Below are 15614 nucleotides of genomic sequence, written 5' to 3'. Positions count from 1 at the left end.
AAAGCCCCAGGTCCCAAGCATTCTGGATAATAGGTCCATACCTGTAGTTGGTTAGCCAAAAATTTAATCTATAGAGGCTGATGTGACTGGATGTCTAATATAATAGCTAGAACACTACTTTGCAGCTCTTGGTTTACACTGATTGGTTACCAGGCAGTAACCAATCAGAGACTTGAGGGGGGGGCACATGGGACATAACTGTTGCTTTTGAATCTGAGCTGAATGCTGAGGATCAACTGCAAACTTACTGAACAGTAATGTCCCATGTTGCCCCCCTTTAAATTGCTGACTAACTCAGAGTTAGAGAGCTGAAAAGCAGGAAGTAGTGGTCTGGCTATTATGTTAGACATCTGCTCACTCCAGCCTTTATACATTACATTTGTGTAACTATATTAGAATTTTTTTTTATTTTGTACAGCCTATCTATTTACCCATTTTTTTTTTTTTTTACACATAACTGTTCCTTTAAACACAAACAAGTGCAGACTTCAGGTTGCATTTAAAGACAGCACCGTTAATAATCAAACAGAACTATTAGCTGCGATCAGTGGGCGTGTGAATGTCACTTTGTGCTAAGTTGCACTTTTGTGGTTTACCATTTTCTTCTTACCATTTTCTTCTTTTCAGGCCAAAACACATGTGCTTGACATAGAGCAGAGGCTACAAGGTGTGATTAAGACCAGGAATCGTGTAAAGGGACTTCCGCTGTCCATTGAAGGACATGTCCATTACCTGATCCAAGAAGCCACAGATGAGAACCTTCTCAGCCAGATGTACTTGGGGTGGGCTCCGTATATGTGATGCTGCTCATGTGGAACATCTCCCATTCTGTCAGAGAATAAGTACATTTGTAAATAACTGTAGGTGTATATTTGTATGAATACATTTATTATACAATTGCAGGACAAAAAAATGTCCAATAGGTAGTTTTATTTTGATGGAGGAGTCATGCATCTGTTTATATAAAACATTTTGTATACTATTTTCTATTACCACCATTTATGTAGCCATTAATTGGTTTGGAATACTTTTTTGAAAAATAAATATTGTTATTTCTTGTACGTTTCTTCCGACTGAATGATCCTTCAAATTACTAAATATGAGAATGTTGGATGTCTATACAAACGATGCTCAAACTTCACTCATGTATTAACATTCGACTGTTGCCCCAGATGATGGAACAGAACCTATTACTGCAACACAGCAACACCAGCCTTTTTGTCCCATTATCTGTGTGATGTCTTTATATGCACTGGACTTCACTGTTTGACTTACAACAGACTTTCTGTGAAAACCATAAGGTGCATGAGTACCAATATACACCTATTTGAATGCAGATAAATACAAGGCTGTACATTTTGGGGATAAATATTGATTCTGCAGACCAATGATGAGATCAATGCAGCCCCTTATGCCCGGTATAAGAATAACAATTAGAGAAGAATAAGAAAAGGAGGACTACAGTTATAAAGCCTTTTTTCTATATTTGCCACTAATGAATACATATATGAATAAACATACGAATATATGTATAAAAACCCATAGACGGTCCACAGAAGGTTCTGTCAGGGGAATTCTATTCCCAGAACAATGCAAATGACACAGATGCATCAGAGCCAGTGGTATTTAATCTTCTCTAAACCTACTGTTTCAAATAGTACAAAACAAGACAAGAACTTAAATTTTTATTTTTTCCTTGTACGTGTGAATTTAGCTCAATTTTAAGCAAAATATGGGGCTAAGAATATAAAGCAATTGACCAGAATTTTGAGATTGTTACTACAGTATACTGAACAAAACTTACTGTAGTCTGATAGCTATGCGTTACTACTCCACAGTAAAATAATTTTTACATTTTGCAATAAATGTTTATATGTTGTGATGGAGACACTCACTGCTGATCTTTGTCTATACAAAGGGTCATTTAATATAATAATTAGCCCCAAACCCCTATAAAGACAGCCTAAGGCTAGAAGATTAGGAGGGATTTATACAGTGGAAAAGGTATGAGACTGGATTTCCAGACTGCTCAGAATATGAAGCTTTCCTGATAAGGGGTATTTCCATAATGTGGATACCTTAAGTCTACTACAAAAATCATTACAAAAACCTTAATTAAACTTATGCTGGTGTTTCCTCCAATAAGGAATAATTATATCTTAACTGGATCATGTAGAAGGTACTGTTTTATTATTACTGGATAATTTTGAATTATTTGATTAAAATGGAGTCTATGGTAGATTGCCTTCCTGCAATTTGGAGCTTTATGTATAATGGGTTTCTGGATACCAGATCCTTGACCTGTATTATGAAGTGATATAAAACAAACAAATAAAAGGTGAAAAGAACATGACAGTACAAGTATTGGACCAATTATCCGGAATCATCGGGACCTGGGGCTTTCCGGATAACGGGTCTTTCCGTAATTTGGATCTTCACACCTTAAGACTACTAGAAAATCATGTAAAAATTAAATAAACCCAATAGGCTGGTTTTACTTCCAATAAGGATTAATTAAATCTTAGTTGGGATCAAGTACAAGTTACTGTTTTCTTACTACAGAGAAAAAGGAAAATTTTTAAAAATTTGGATTATTTGATTATAATGGAGTCTATGGGAGACGGCCTTTCCGTAATTCGGAACTTTCTGGATAACGGGTTTCCGGATAACGGATCCCATACCTGTACTTGGCCACCAGAGAGCAACTTAACCCTCATTGCCATTAGCAATTCTAGATCACAAAACTTGCTTCATTTCACACAGGAAGCTACAAATTTGGAAATGTGCGTAAAATTGTCAGTTACAAATATTCTATAAATCTGTCCTAAGAAATATCTTCACCTCTTATGGGAATTATTGAAAATGTATTCTACCCTTTTACCTTAAGCGACATGATTGTGTCATCTATATATGAGCTGAGAGTGAGACAGCTTCCACAATATTCTGACTTTGTGTGATAAATAAACAAATCAGTTTTATCAGTTCTAAAAAACAAGCAAATTACCAATAGTTGCACAGTAAAACACGGGTTGAAGGAGTATATTCTAGTGTAGAACATGCCAGGGAACAGACTACAAGTCAGGGGCGCCCAGATTGATGTGAAATCTACAACCCAAAAGTTTGAACTTGATGAGTTGAGGGGGCTTTTCACTAAAATCGATGTTACACACAACTAAGCAGCTTTTTGACCTTCATTCAGTACTGTCAGCCCCAATGGCAAATGGCAACCTGATAAACAAATGGTCACACAAAGAAAACAAAGTGGCGTGCACATGCTGAGCCATTTATTCTCTTCATTCTGGTATCTTTTCTCTTTTGTGTCCTCTGTTTATAGAGGAAACAGCATAAGCAAATGCAGTGAAGACCAGCATTGTGTTTCCAAAACTATCTAACAGATTCTTATTAAAGGGATTGTTCACCTTCCAACGCTTTTTTCATTTCAGTTGGTTTCAGATAGTTCACCAGAAATAAAGACTTTTTCCAATTACTTTATGTTTTCTATATGTGACTGTTTTTCTACTATTGAAGTGTCATTTTTCACCTTTCTAAAGCAGCTCGGGAAAGGGGGTCGCCAACCCTGTCAACTGTTCTAAATTGATACATTTAGTTCATACATCTTTATCCCTGCTGATGGGTTTCATTAAAGGCAGCTGTTAGAATTGATACAATAGTTGCTGATATTCCATAAATGCTGCTGAGAAATGTATCTACTAATCTAGCAAATTGTAACAGTTCAGAATCTGCACCTGAATTACTGAGCTGCCAGACTGAAACACCAGAGACAAACATTAAACTTAGATTTTAGAAAAACGGTAAAAAATAAAAAATGCAGAGTAATTGGAAAAAGTCTATTTCTGGTAAACTAACTGAAACCAACTGAACTGGAAAAAGTGTTGGAAGGTGAACACCCCCTTCAAAAATACACAGTGCACTGCTCTGGTTCTCTGCATCCATGTATGGTTAAAGGGGATGTCCCAGTGTCGCACTGGCCCACCAGGATACCAGGAAAACTCCCGGTGGGCCCAGGTGTCAGTGGGCCCCGTTGCTTTTAAACATTTGGCCTATGTCATGGTCATTCCCTATTTCTTTTTGGGAAAAAATACTTAATAATGGAAGAATAGATTATAGTAAGTAGATATAAAAGACTAGGATTATAAAGAGATTGAGTAAGGAGAGTAAAAATAATAATTTGGAAAGTGGGCCCATGCTCTATGGTTTTCTGGTGGGCCCTTGGCATCCCAGTCCTTCACTGGGATGTCATATTTGTACAGCAAAGCTTTTCTGCATTCTGTCTGTGTGATATTTCCACAAAAACTGTTTCAAGGCAGAATTTTATTATAGAATCACACTTCATCACTTCTATCGAATTGACTTACATGCATTGCAGAAACTGTATATACAAGTTAGGAGAGGCTATTTGCTTTGCATTCCCCACTGCTCATAAGCTCCACTATTTAATTTTTCCAGCAAACTGAAGAAGAAGGGGACAGGAATTTAATGTAGCCATAAAGCTGCTCCCTTCTATGAACTGGCCCAGGTCCCTATATAATAGATACACACTTACTCCTTACCTCACTTGTTCTATAAAGGACAAGCAAGCCAAATTCACAGTACATCACCTACCTGTTTTTTTTTCCCCAGGAGGCCAGGACAGAGATTGTCTTTGGAAAGAAAATGGAAGGAATGTGTGGGAGAACGATCTTAAGCTGACCATAGACGCAAAGATCCGATTGTACAAATCATTGTACGATCGGACTTTCCCATCCCCCGACCTGCCACTAACCATTCCGGTCAAATAAAGTAGTACAAAAGAACAGATCAGCTGATGTTCTGCCCCTGACAGCAATTGTACGAAAGTTATGTCCGACAAAGCTGGTGACAGTCTCCCTCTGAAAATCGTACTATCGACAATACATGCAGAGATATTATCGGCAGCTGACAGAAATCTTTTAACCTGTCCGTTAGACCAAACGACGATCTCCGCCGGACGAAAAATGTCAGGACTCTCCACACTCAGTCCGAAATTCGTACGAATCCTCGATTCGTATGATCACATCTTTGCGTCTATGGCCAGCTTTATATGACAGCCTGAGGAAGAAAGCAATTCTATCGCCCTGGGATGCTCACCAAAATAGTTGTTTTTAAAATGCATAGCAGTAGTTGTTACCTGCAGTTTGGTTGTTACAGGTGATACAGATATTTACTGGGGTAGTCAGAAAAGAATATTGCACCTTAGAAACAACTTGTTACAGAGCAAAATCTGGTAACTCACAACTTTTACACAAGTCAGTCCTATTGCATGCTGGATATTGTAGTCTGCCATTGGCAGACTACAATATCCAGCATGCAATAGGACTGACTTGTGCAAAAGTTGTGAGTTACCAGATTTTGCTCTGTAACCCAGTCTCCCATCCGTGTTTTTGCGTTTTCGCATTTTCCGGTGACTTTACTTAATTTCAGACAATTTTGGGCAAAAATCTGCTGGCCAGGTTGACCTGTTTTACCAATATTCCTATTTTGCTTCATGGAAAAAATATGCAAAAGGCATATTTTCATATATATGCATTCCTTTTTTAGACTTTTTTTTCACTGCACATATTGTCTTGTTTTTGGGCTACTCTACTTCAATGGCCACAATTTTGTGGACAGCATTATTTTAAAATATTTTTTTTATTTCCTGTTATTAAATTAACTAATTTTAACCCTTTTTTTGTATTGACACTCTAAGCCATAACAAAACAGTTATCTCAACATTAGGAAGAATTAAAATGAATGACTGATATTACTGATGTTTTTGCCTCAAACTCGAGTATAATTGTCGGACAATTAATATCCGGAACTAGTGGGTGTACAAACATGGCGCCTATGTTCGCCAGATCCAAGACACTGACATCTAGCTTCCGCCCTTTGCTTGTTATGACGCCATGAGATCGCGCCGGTCGTGACTGTTGTTTAGTCGGCCATAGTCTCTCTAAACGCTGAGTGACCGATAGAAGCTGCAAGATGGGAGTCCCGAAATTTTACCGCTGGATCTCTGAACGGTACCCGTGCCTCAGTGAGGTGGTCAAGGAACACCAGGTAAGCTGGGAGCGTGACGTAGCTAGGTATGCGCCGCCTGACTCTCGTAGGCTTCATATCCGTACTCCCTGCTGGGGTTGTCATTTATCCCGTACCGTATCAGACTGACGGTGCGTTCGAGCGCCCTCTATGTGTCACCGAGTATTGTTACGTATTATCAGCCTCTTCCGGCTACAGACCGATTCTTGCTGCCTCTGTTTGTTCTTCTCTTACTTCTAGCGTGGGCAATATGTTCCTTCATTTTCAGGAACGGATATCGATGAATTTTGCCCCGCAGAAAGTGGGATTATCCCATGTAGAAAAAACTGTCCAACTGCATAGAAGTATTTCTATGTGGGGCTCTACATTAAATGGATGCTAAGTGTGTTACACACATTTCATCTATTTCCCATAGGAGCCTGTATTTCTAAATTGTGCCCCATGCCCTTCCGTCCAGGAAAATGTACTTGTAACTCAGTCAGGGTTGCCAGGTCTAATTTTCCAAACCAGCTGGAGTCAGTCGTAAAAAACCAAAAGGCAGTTCAAAAGTAGCCCATAAATAGCACAATATGCGCAGTGGAAAAACGTCTAAAGAATAAAAGAATAAAATTGGAAAATTGGCTTCAAAGCAAATTTTTACAATTTCACACATTTTTCTCCGATATGGGACAAATTCTGCCATCAATAATCATAATCCAAGGGACAAAATTCCGGGCTGTCCCACATTAAGCGGATCATTTGTAAGGCATGTTACTGCACAAATGGATTCAGAATATATCATTAACCCCACACATGATGGACATATGATTGTGATGAATTTCCAACTCCCAGCAACCCCAAAAGATCCTGAGAGTTATAGCATAACTCCCAACTCTCCCTTTTTCGGAGGGACAGTCCCTCTTTTGACAGCTCAAACCGCAGTCCTTCTTTTCTCTGCACTAAACAGCTAGAAAAAGAAACAAAGTTTCTCACGTAATTGGCTTTTAGCAGAGAGCCCAGAACAGCCACAGGTGCAAATAAGATACTTTGTAACAATTGTGAGACACAAAAACACAGTTTAGATAAGGAGAAATATTTTCAAACTTTCATAACCTGCCAAATTTTGTAAAACAAACATGGTAATTAGGGGGTGTGGCCACAGAAAGGGGTGTGGTAAAAAAATTGCTGTGCTATGTGCGGAAAATTTTTTTTTTGTCCCTCTTTTTACTTCCAAAATGTTGGGAGGTATGGTTATAGTTTTCAAGGATCAACTGCCGAAACAGGGGCAGCGCCCACATCACATTATAAAGTACAGGTATGGGACCTGTTTTCCAGAATGCTCAGGACCTGGGTTTCTCCAGGCAACGGATCTTTCCATAGGTAGTAAATCTACTAAAAAAAATAGTTTAAACATTAAATAAACTCAATTGGCGGGTTTTGCTTCCAATAAGGATTAATTATATCTTAGTTTGGTTCAAGTTACTATTTTATTATTACAGCGTGGGGAAAAATTCCCCAAAAACTCAAATTATTTGGATAAAATGGAGTCTATGGGAGACTGGCATCCTATTTTGGAGCTTTCTGGATAATGGGTTTCCTGATAACGGATCCCATACCTGTAGTCAGGGTCGGACTGGGCCGACGGGACACCAGGAAAAAAACCCAAAAAAACAAACTGTGTTGGTGCACGGCAGAATTTGTGCCGCTCTGGCGTCTGTGCATGCGCGCGACGGGGACCCGAGTTTGTGCATGTGTGGAGGGGCCTGCAGAGGTTTGGAATCCGGTGGGCCCCCAATGTCCAGTCTGAGCTTGCCTGTAGTAGTAAAATCACACACCAATGCAGCAGTTTGTAGTGCAGACAGATTAGGACTAGTGATGGGCGAATTTACTCGCCAGGCGCAAATTTGCAGCAAATTCCCGCAATGTGCGCTGGCGCCGTTTCGCAAAATTTTTGCCATTTTGTGGGAAATTTTGGAATTATTTAGCGAAGCGCCACAGATTTGCCCATCACTAATTAGGACAGAGATACTAGAACTGCAGCAAAAAGTACAAAAAAAGGGAGCTTCTCTAAACCAGTTGGTCCCTTTGCATGCTGGGTATTGTAGTTTCACATTAAACTTTGAAGTCACATGACTTGGGGCAGCTGGGAAATGGACAATATGTCTAGCCCCATGTCAGATTTCAAAATTGAAAATAAAAAAATCTGTTTGCTCTTTTGAGAAATGGATTTCAGTGCAGAATTCTGCTGGAGCAGCACTATTAACTTTTTTTTCCCCATGACAGTATCCCTTTAAATTTAAGTCTGTCAGTTTTCTGAGTTACTAGTTCTGACTCCTGCAGAAATTCATTCTCCTCCAGCTGATAAACAGAGCTGGAGGATAATGGATGTCTGCTATTCTGTATAAGTCAGAAAAGAAATGGGTAAACATTACTGTTAAAGGAGAAGGAAAGGTTAAAACTAAGTAAGCCTTATCAGAAAGGTCCATCTAAATATACCAGTAAACCCCAAAAGTAGCGCTGCTCTGAGTCCCCTGTCAAAAGAAACACTGCATTTCTTTCCTTCTATTGTGTACACATGGGCTTCTGTATCAGACTTCCTGCCTTCAGCTTAAACCTCATTGCCCTGGGCAAGAGCATGCTCAGTTTGTTCCTCTCCCCCCCCCCTCCCTTCTCTACAGTAATCTGAGCCCAGAGCAGGGAGAGACTCAGGCAGGAAGTGATGTCACACCATGTTAATACTGCAGCTCCTATCCTAAACAAACAGAGAGTTTATAGAGCTATTTACTCAGGTATGGTAAAACATTCTACAGAATAAATATAGCATTCTAGCTTGCACTATTGCAGCTAATCTATTGGCAATAAAATACCTCCGTAGCTTTCCTTCTCCTTTAAGATCTACAAATAGCTTTAAAACCAGCTTTAAAATTCATTAATGTATGTTAGAAAGTTGCTAAAACAATAAAAAATAATTTTTGATGGTGATACACTTTACACTTGTTTTGTAATGCTATGTTTTTTAGATACCTGAATTTGACAATTTGTACTTGGACATGAATGGCATCATCCACCAGTGCTCGCACCCAAATGATGAAGATGTGCACTTCCGCATAACAGAAGATAAGATTTTTGCAGACATATTTCATTACCTGGAGGTGCTTTTTCGCATTATTAAGCCAAGGAAAGTGTTTTTCATGGCAGTGGACGGTGTGGCCCCTAGGGCAAAAATGAACCAACAACGGGGGAGACGTTTCAGGTGAGGCTGTTTGTATTCAAGGTGTTTCCATTGGTATGCAAGGATGTTGGTTTTTGAAAAAAAAAAAAAAGAAGACTGCTGTTACATATTATGGGGCCTATTTATCATGCTGTGTAAAAGTGTGGCGAAAAACCTCACTGGTGATGGTGCAACATTCTCAGTGATTCACACAGCATGATAAATCCGGCCCTGGGTGTCTGTATAGAGTTAAATGTATTCCATCTATTCACTGCGTTCTCTGTTTTTCTTTTTATATTCTACAGAAATAAAATGTTATTTGCCTTTTGTAACTCCTATGGGCAGATTCCCTAAAGGGCGAAGTGACTAACGCTGGCGAATATTCGCCAGTGTGATGCCATTTCGGAACTTCGCCATATTCCTAACGGGCGCAGGCGTCACTTCACTAGCCACGGCGATAGACTCTAGCATTGGTTCGCACTCTTAACGCCAGGAGAATTTTCGCTCTGGTGCATGGACATAACTCCGCAACTCACTAAGATGCAGATTTTACATTACCTCATTTGCCAGACTTGCCTTCGCCAGCTCAGACCAGACTAAGTGCAATGGAGTGCATAGGAAAAATTTTCTAAGTCCCAAAAAACGCTGGCGTCTTTTCCTGTTTTCAGTCCTTAAATTTTTTTTAGGGTAACCGTGTTCCCCCATACATTTTCTAACATATTGAACATAAACTATACAGTGGGCTCATGTGTAGGGCATTATAACAACTCTATTTTCGTTATTAAGGTTCCCTGGACTTGTGTAATGTATTTGCTGCAACATATACGTCCATTCAACTTTATCATTTCCTGCCGTATGCAAATTAGGCAACGCTAGCGCATCTTCGCTTTGATTGCTGAATTAACGCTAGCGAAAATTCACCAGTGTTTAGTGCCCTGGACGCAATTTAGCACTTTAGTGAATTAATGTTGTCCTAGCTAATTTACGCCTGGAGAAGTGTTGAGATGGCTGCAAAGCCGTCGCTGGCAAATTTTCGCCCGTTAGGGAATTTGCCCCCTAGGGTACTTTATATATATTTTTCCTTTTTCTGTTTCAATACATTTTAATGATGTTCTTCACTTGCATCCATATGTTTTTGTCATAGCGATCAGACTTCGTTTTCCTTTTTTTTATTAGATCAGCAAAAGAGGCAGAGGACAAAATAAAAAAGGCTGTAGAAAAAGGAGAAGTCTTGCCAACAGAAGCCAGATTTGATTCTAACTGTATTACACCTGGTAAGAGACTATTTTAACATTACCACAATAATCCATTCATTCTTTTATTACTGTTTATGAATATTAAAATGTATTAATCCATTCATGCTTAATTATTGCTGTTGCCTTAGCACTACTGGCATTGTCATCTATTAAAGCTAACCTGTCAGATTGAATCTCTATGCTTTGCCTCCTCCTTTTAGATTGTAAGCTTGCATGAGCCAGGCCTTCTTTACCATTTCTATTTGTACGTAATCTATATGTGTTATATATCCACCCATCTAATGAAAATGCAATTAAGCCAGCACTCACCAGGAACTCCAATTTCTTATTGATAATCAGGCGCACATCATTCGGTGTCCACTCCAACCGACTTTGAATATCCAAACAAACTGTAGCAGACAGCACCATCAAAGATTTCTGTTAAAAAGCCTTTATTTTGTTATTTTTTGGCTTTGTGATCTGGACAGTTACACCCATCTAATGTCAAGTCTGGAGGATAATGTTGGCTCTTTACTCGTTAATAATGTTTATTCCACAGTTAAAATAAATACAGGTCAAGAAATCTCACTGCACAGGTAAAGTCAACAAGTGAATTAAAGGGATCTCTGCCCAAGGATTGCAGTCTAAATAGACCAATTACAGTCTAAACAGAAGTATTGAGATGCAGTTATATTTATTTATATATTGTAGTTGCCAGCCTAGTTATGTGAGCTTGCATGAAGACAGACAACTGGGCTGCTTTAAAGCTCCCCATAGACGCGACGATTCTTCTTGCCGAACGAGAAGTCCGAACATTCCTTCGAAATTATCGCGTGGTTAGTGGGATTCGAACGATCGTACATCTTACGATTTTTCGGCCGACATCTGTCAGGAAATTGATCGACCAGGTCAAAAAATCTTTGTCGGTCCCAGTGCAATCTATCTGTTTGCAGGGCCAAGCTGGCAGCTCCCCTTTGTTTTCCTGGCAAATTTTTCTTTTTAGTTGATGGTCAATTCGTACGATCATTCCGAGAAAATCGTGGTCTCACGATGAGGATCAGAACTTTTAAAAATCTCAACATCTATGGCCAGCTTAAGGCCCATGTGTGGGGTGCTTAGTCCTGCCTTCTCAACCAATATCTGGCATAAAATCCGCTAGATATCTATAGGACAGGTTTATGCCAATATCAGTTTAGGCAGGGAACACCTTTGGGAAACTAGCATTTTATATGGAGGGTAGTGTAACAACCATTGGAATTGACGTTATGTACCACTGGTACTTAATGGAGAGAAAGCTACTGCAGTAGTGGAAAGTACAGAGGGGCCACTGAGTTGAACAGCAACACTTTATAGTCAAGTTGCAGTTCTGAAGTCAAACTTACTATTGGTTCAACCAATACATTAAAGGGGGTTTTCACCTTCCTTCACTTTTTTTAAGTTCAGCTGATTTCAAATAGTTCACCAGAAAAATACTTTTTCCAATTACTTTCTATTTCCTATGTGTGACTGTTTCTCTAAGATTGAAGTGTTATTCTAATTTTTCACTTTACTAAAGCAGCTCTGAGAGGTGGGGGGGGGGGGTAGCAGACGCTCTAAACTGTTCTAAATTGATACATTTAGTTGATACATTTCATATTTGTCCCTGCTGAGCAGAAGCCCTGAGATTCATTACAGGCAGCTGTTAGAATTGATACAATAGTTGCTAATACACCAGAGATGCTGCTGAGAAATGTATCAACTAAATGTCGTAATTGTAAATTGTAACGGTTCAGATTCTGCACCTGAATTATTGATCTGCCAGACAGGAACAGGAACCTTAAACTTATTACTTAGATTTTGGAAAAACTGTAAAAATTTAAAAAATGGAAAACTATTGAAAAAAAGTCTTTATTTCTGGAGAACAATCTGAAAACTACTGAACTGAAAAAGTGGTTGGTAGGTGAACAACCCATTTAAACATGCTTAAATGAATTGAGCGACGGAGTAGAATAGTTTCATGCCAACTGCTTAAATTCCCAGTAAGTTGGAGGCATGCATTATAATTTGATGCATGTTTTCTGAGTTATATGTTTGTGATACAGTTTAAGTGGAGGCAGTGTATTTATGTGATGATGGGAAAGTAGTGTGTGTCCATGGTAGTTGGGCCAATTAAGTTTTGTATCTATGTGCTTTATTGGGAGCTTGTATTTTGGTGATACCCATTTTTAACAAGGCAATAGGTTTGATACTACCACTTCAGATACCTATATTATATAAATATATATATATACATTTTTTGCAAATTTGGGTGAGATCTTTTATATAGTTGAGACCTGAATGTTGAACATAATAATAAACATTGTTGAAAAGAGTTTGATCTCTGTTTTTTTAGACTGACTTATGATTTTATTCCCTTGGTAATAAATGTATTGACCCTACTTGGTTATATCATTCCTAAACAGAAATTGTTCTGCATCAGTTAGGAAAAGTGGCATTTATGCAATGGGTTTGCCTTGTGTACATCACTCCCTGGGGTTTATCTGTTTCTCTGCTGTGTATGCTCTGGGCACATTCCTATGTTACAGGGTTAAATAATTGCACTGATTACTGTCATAAAAGTGTTCATTTCATGTTACATATACCTTTTTGCTGTATTATTTTTGATAAGCTTTATTTTTTCCAAACTGTGCAATATAATCTTTTCTGGTTGCTGTATAATCGTTCTTTATTTTTTTTCCCCCTTTCCAAGGAACTGAATTTATGGTTCGCTTGCATGAGCATTTGAAATATTTTGTAAATATGAAGATTTCTACAGACAAGTCTTGGCAGGGAGTATCCATCTACTTGTCTGGCCATGAGGTAGGTTCATTTTATGTGGTCGGTTTTATATAATTGTTCAGACGCTGAAGAATTTGTTTTTCGGTGCCTGGTGTTCCGTGAGAAAGTGTTTGCTTTAATATCGTCACTGTTTGTATTTACAGACTCCAGGAGAAGGAGAACATAAAATAATGGAGTTTATCCGATCTCAAAAAGCAAAGCCAGATCATGATCCAAACACAAGGCACTGTCTTTATGGATTAGATGCTGATTTGGTAGGTATTACTGTATGCAAATTGATTCCATTGTATCTTCTTTGATGGGGTTTTAAATGAATTATACTTAAATCACTCTGCTTGTCCCTAAACATAAAGCAAAATTGCTATATAAATAACGATAGCTCCCTGATAAAGGGATACGTAATCATTTAAATAAATTGACGATTTAGTAAGCATGACTTTATTATATAAATAATTATATTATAATTATACTGTTTAATGCTTTTTCTCAGATAATGCTTGGTTTAACAAGCCATGAAGTTCAGTTCTCTCTTCTAAGAGAAGAGGTTCGCTTTGGTGGAAAGAAGAATCAAAAAAGGTAAAGCTTAATCTTAAGTGATCCTGCAGTGCCTACAAAATTAGGAGATATAGGGAGATACAAGAAACATACTCTGTGGACTTTCTACTCTGTGGACTCTCTAGACAAACAAATGATGCCTGTGCAAAACACAATATGTTGTTTAAAAAGGGAGGCAATGAATCAAGGATTTAGCCAAATCCAAGCAAGTCTAGGCCTCCTTCATAGTCATGTGACAACTATGAGCCATGGACAACTGAACACAACAATTGATTGTTCACAGATGTTTTATTTTTCTCAAATTTTAATAAACAGGAAGAATTGGAAAAAAGCAAATAAACATTTTTTTTGACATTCAATTAACCATAAAGAAACCATGGAATAAAAAGTTATACAGAAAACAATTGTGAAGTGTTTTAGGATACAACTGTATATATCAGAATTAATGTTAATTAAACTGTAAATTTCCACTTAAATTTTTTTTTTCTTTGCATAATGAGAGAAGCAACTTTCCAATATAATGTAATTAATGTGTGGCTTGCTTGAAACTAATATGCAGCACTTCATATTTTTTAGGATTTCTGCGCCAGAAGAAACAACATTTCATCTTCTTCACTTGTCTTTAATGAGAGAGTATATTGATTATGAATTTTCCTCTTTGAAAGTAAGTTGTGTACAGGAACTTACCAAAAACAATTTTTATGAATTGTTTGAATATACTAGAGCAGGAAAATCCATTATAGTATAGGACAGTTTGAGTTATTGGGATGTGTCTTATATTTCTTTCTGCAAACTCACTATAATGGCTGAGTTTTTCCTGCAAATTTGTCCATTTTTCTTTCTCTTTCAGCCATGTTTGTATACATGCAATATGGAGTGTGCAAAAAATTATTCTTCAATGTTACACATAGGATTAGAATCAGGGACTTAATTGCTGATATATTTTCTATATTGCAGAAAAGAATAATTATTCTTCATATATTTATATATAATATCTCTTAAAATGCTTTCGTTCAAGTGTTGTATGTAGTTTAGTGACACCACCTGTAAAAATTGCGGCTCTCTTGGCAACAAAGACCAGTAAGTGGTTCATGCTGAATAGGAACTTTACATGAAATATCAAACTGTGAAATCCTGAAGTATTCACATTAGTTCAATATTAACCCCATTTAGCAAAACTTTTTTACTGACCGTGAGAAACATTGCTTACATGAAGCAAACAAACATGCAAAAATTAATGTTGTTTGAAAAGAAATCTTTTTTTTTTTTTTTTTTTTTTTTTTTAGGACAAGATTCAATTTGAATATGATGTAGAGCGAATAATTGATGATTGGATTTTAATGGGATTTCTTGTAGGCAATGATTTTATTCCTCATCTACCTCATTTACATATCAATCATGATGCACTGCCTCTATTGTATAGAACATATATGAGTGTCTTACCTACTCTTGGAGGTAAGTTGAGTGTTAATTTAGTATACTTAATACTTTAATACGATTTCCATGCAAACCTTTCAATAGTAAATCAGTCCTTACCCTAGTGGAGCTCTTCCTCCCATACCCCAGACACAGAAACTCTCACACACTATTTTCAAGAGAGAGGAATTATTCTACACACATTTGTTGATAGTTTGCCGATTTCAAACAGCTCTAGGACCCTAGCACTTTTATGGGCAACTGTGCTAATCGCTAAACATTATTGGTTTTAGATGTTTTTTTTTTTTTTTTTTCAACTTTGTGTTAAAATAAATAATTTATAT

At 37.7% G+C, this 15614-nt stretch overlaps 2 protein-coding genes across 5 annotated transcripts in view; both read left to right on the top strand.

Moving 5' to 3' along the window:
- Positions 1-1061, top strand: part of atr.L (ATR serine/threonine kinase L homeolog) — a 67453-nt gene extending 66392 nt beyond the window's left edge. For all 4 annotated transcript variants that reach the window (NM_001088580.1, XM_018261723.2, XM_018261724.2 and 1 more), the window contains 1 exon segment: positions 628-1061. In NM_001088580.1, coding sequence (NP_001082049.1) covers positions 628-801 — 174 coding nt within the window. In that variant the 3' untranslated portion in view covers positions 802-1061.
- Positions 1062-5852: 4791 nt separating this feature from the next.
- Positions 5853-15614, top strand: part of xrn1.L (5'-3' exoribonuclease 1-like) — a 52401-nt gene continuing 42639 nt past the window's right edge. Inside the window, exons 1-8 of the mRNA XM_018263815.2 lie at positions 5853-6078; positions 9057-9289; positions 10424-10521; positions 13211-13320; positions 13443-13553; positions 13790-13875; positions 14431-14518; positions 15141-15309. Of these exons, the coding sequence (XP_018119304.1) occupies positions 6004-6078; positions 9057-9289; positions 10424-10521; positions 13211-13320; positions 13443-13553; positions 13790-13875; positions 14431-14518; positions 15141-15309 (970 nt within the window). The 5' untranslated portion in view covers positions 5853-6003. The remainder of the gene's footprint in view (positions 6079-9056; positions 9290-10423; positions 10522-13210; positions 13321-13442; positions 13554-13789; positions 13876-14430; positions 14519-15140; positions 15310-15614) is intronic.

The sequence above is a fragment of the Xenopus laevis genome, chromosome 5L (genome assembly GCF_017654675.1).
Source record: "Xenopus laevis strain J_2021 chromosome 5L, Xenopus_laevis_v10.1, whole genome shotgun sequence".
In the NCBI taxonomy this organism is placed as follows: domain Eukaryota; kingdom Metazoa; phylum Chordata; class Amphibia; order Anura; family Pipidae; genus Xenopus; species Xenopus laevis.
The sequence above is the reverse complement of the archived record's forward strand: the minus strand, read 5'-3'. Positions and strand labels throughout refer to the sequence as shown.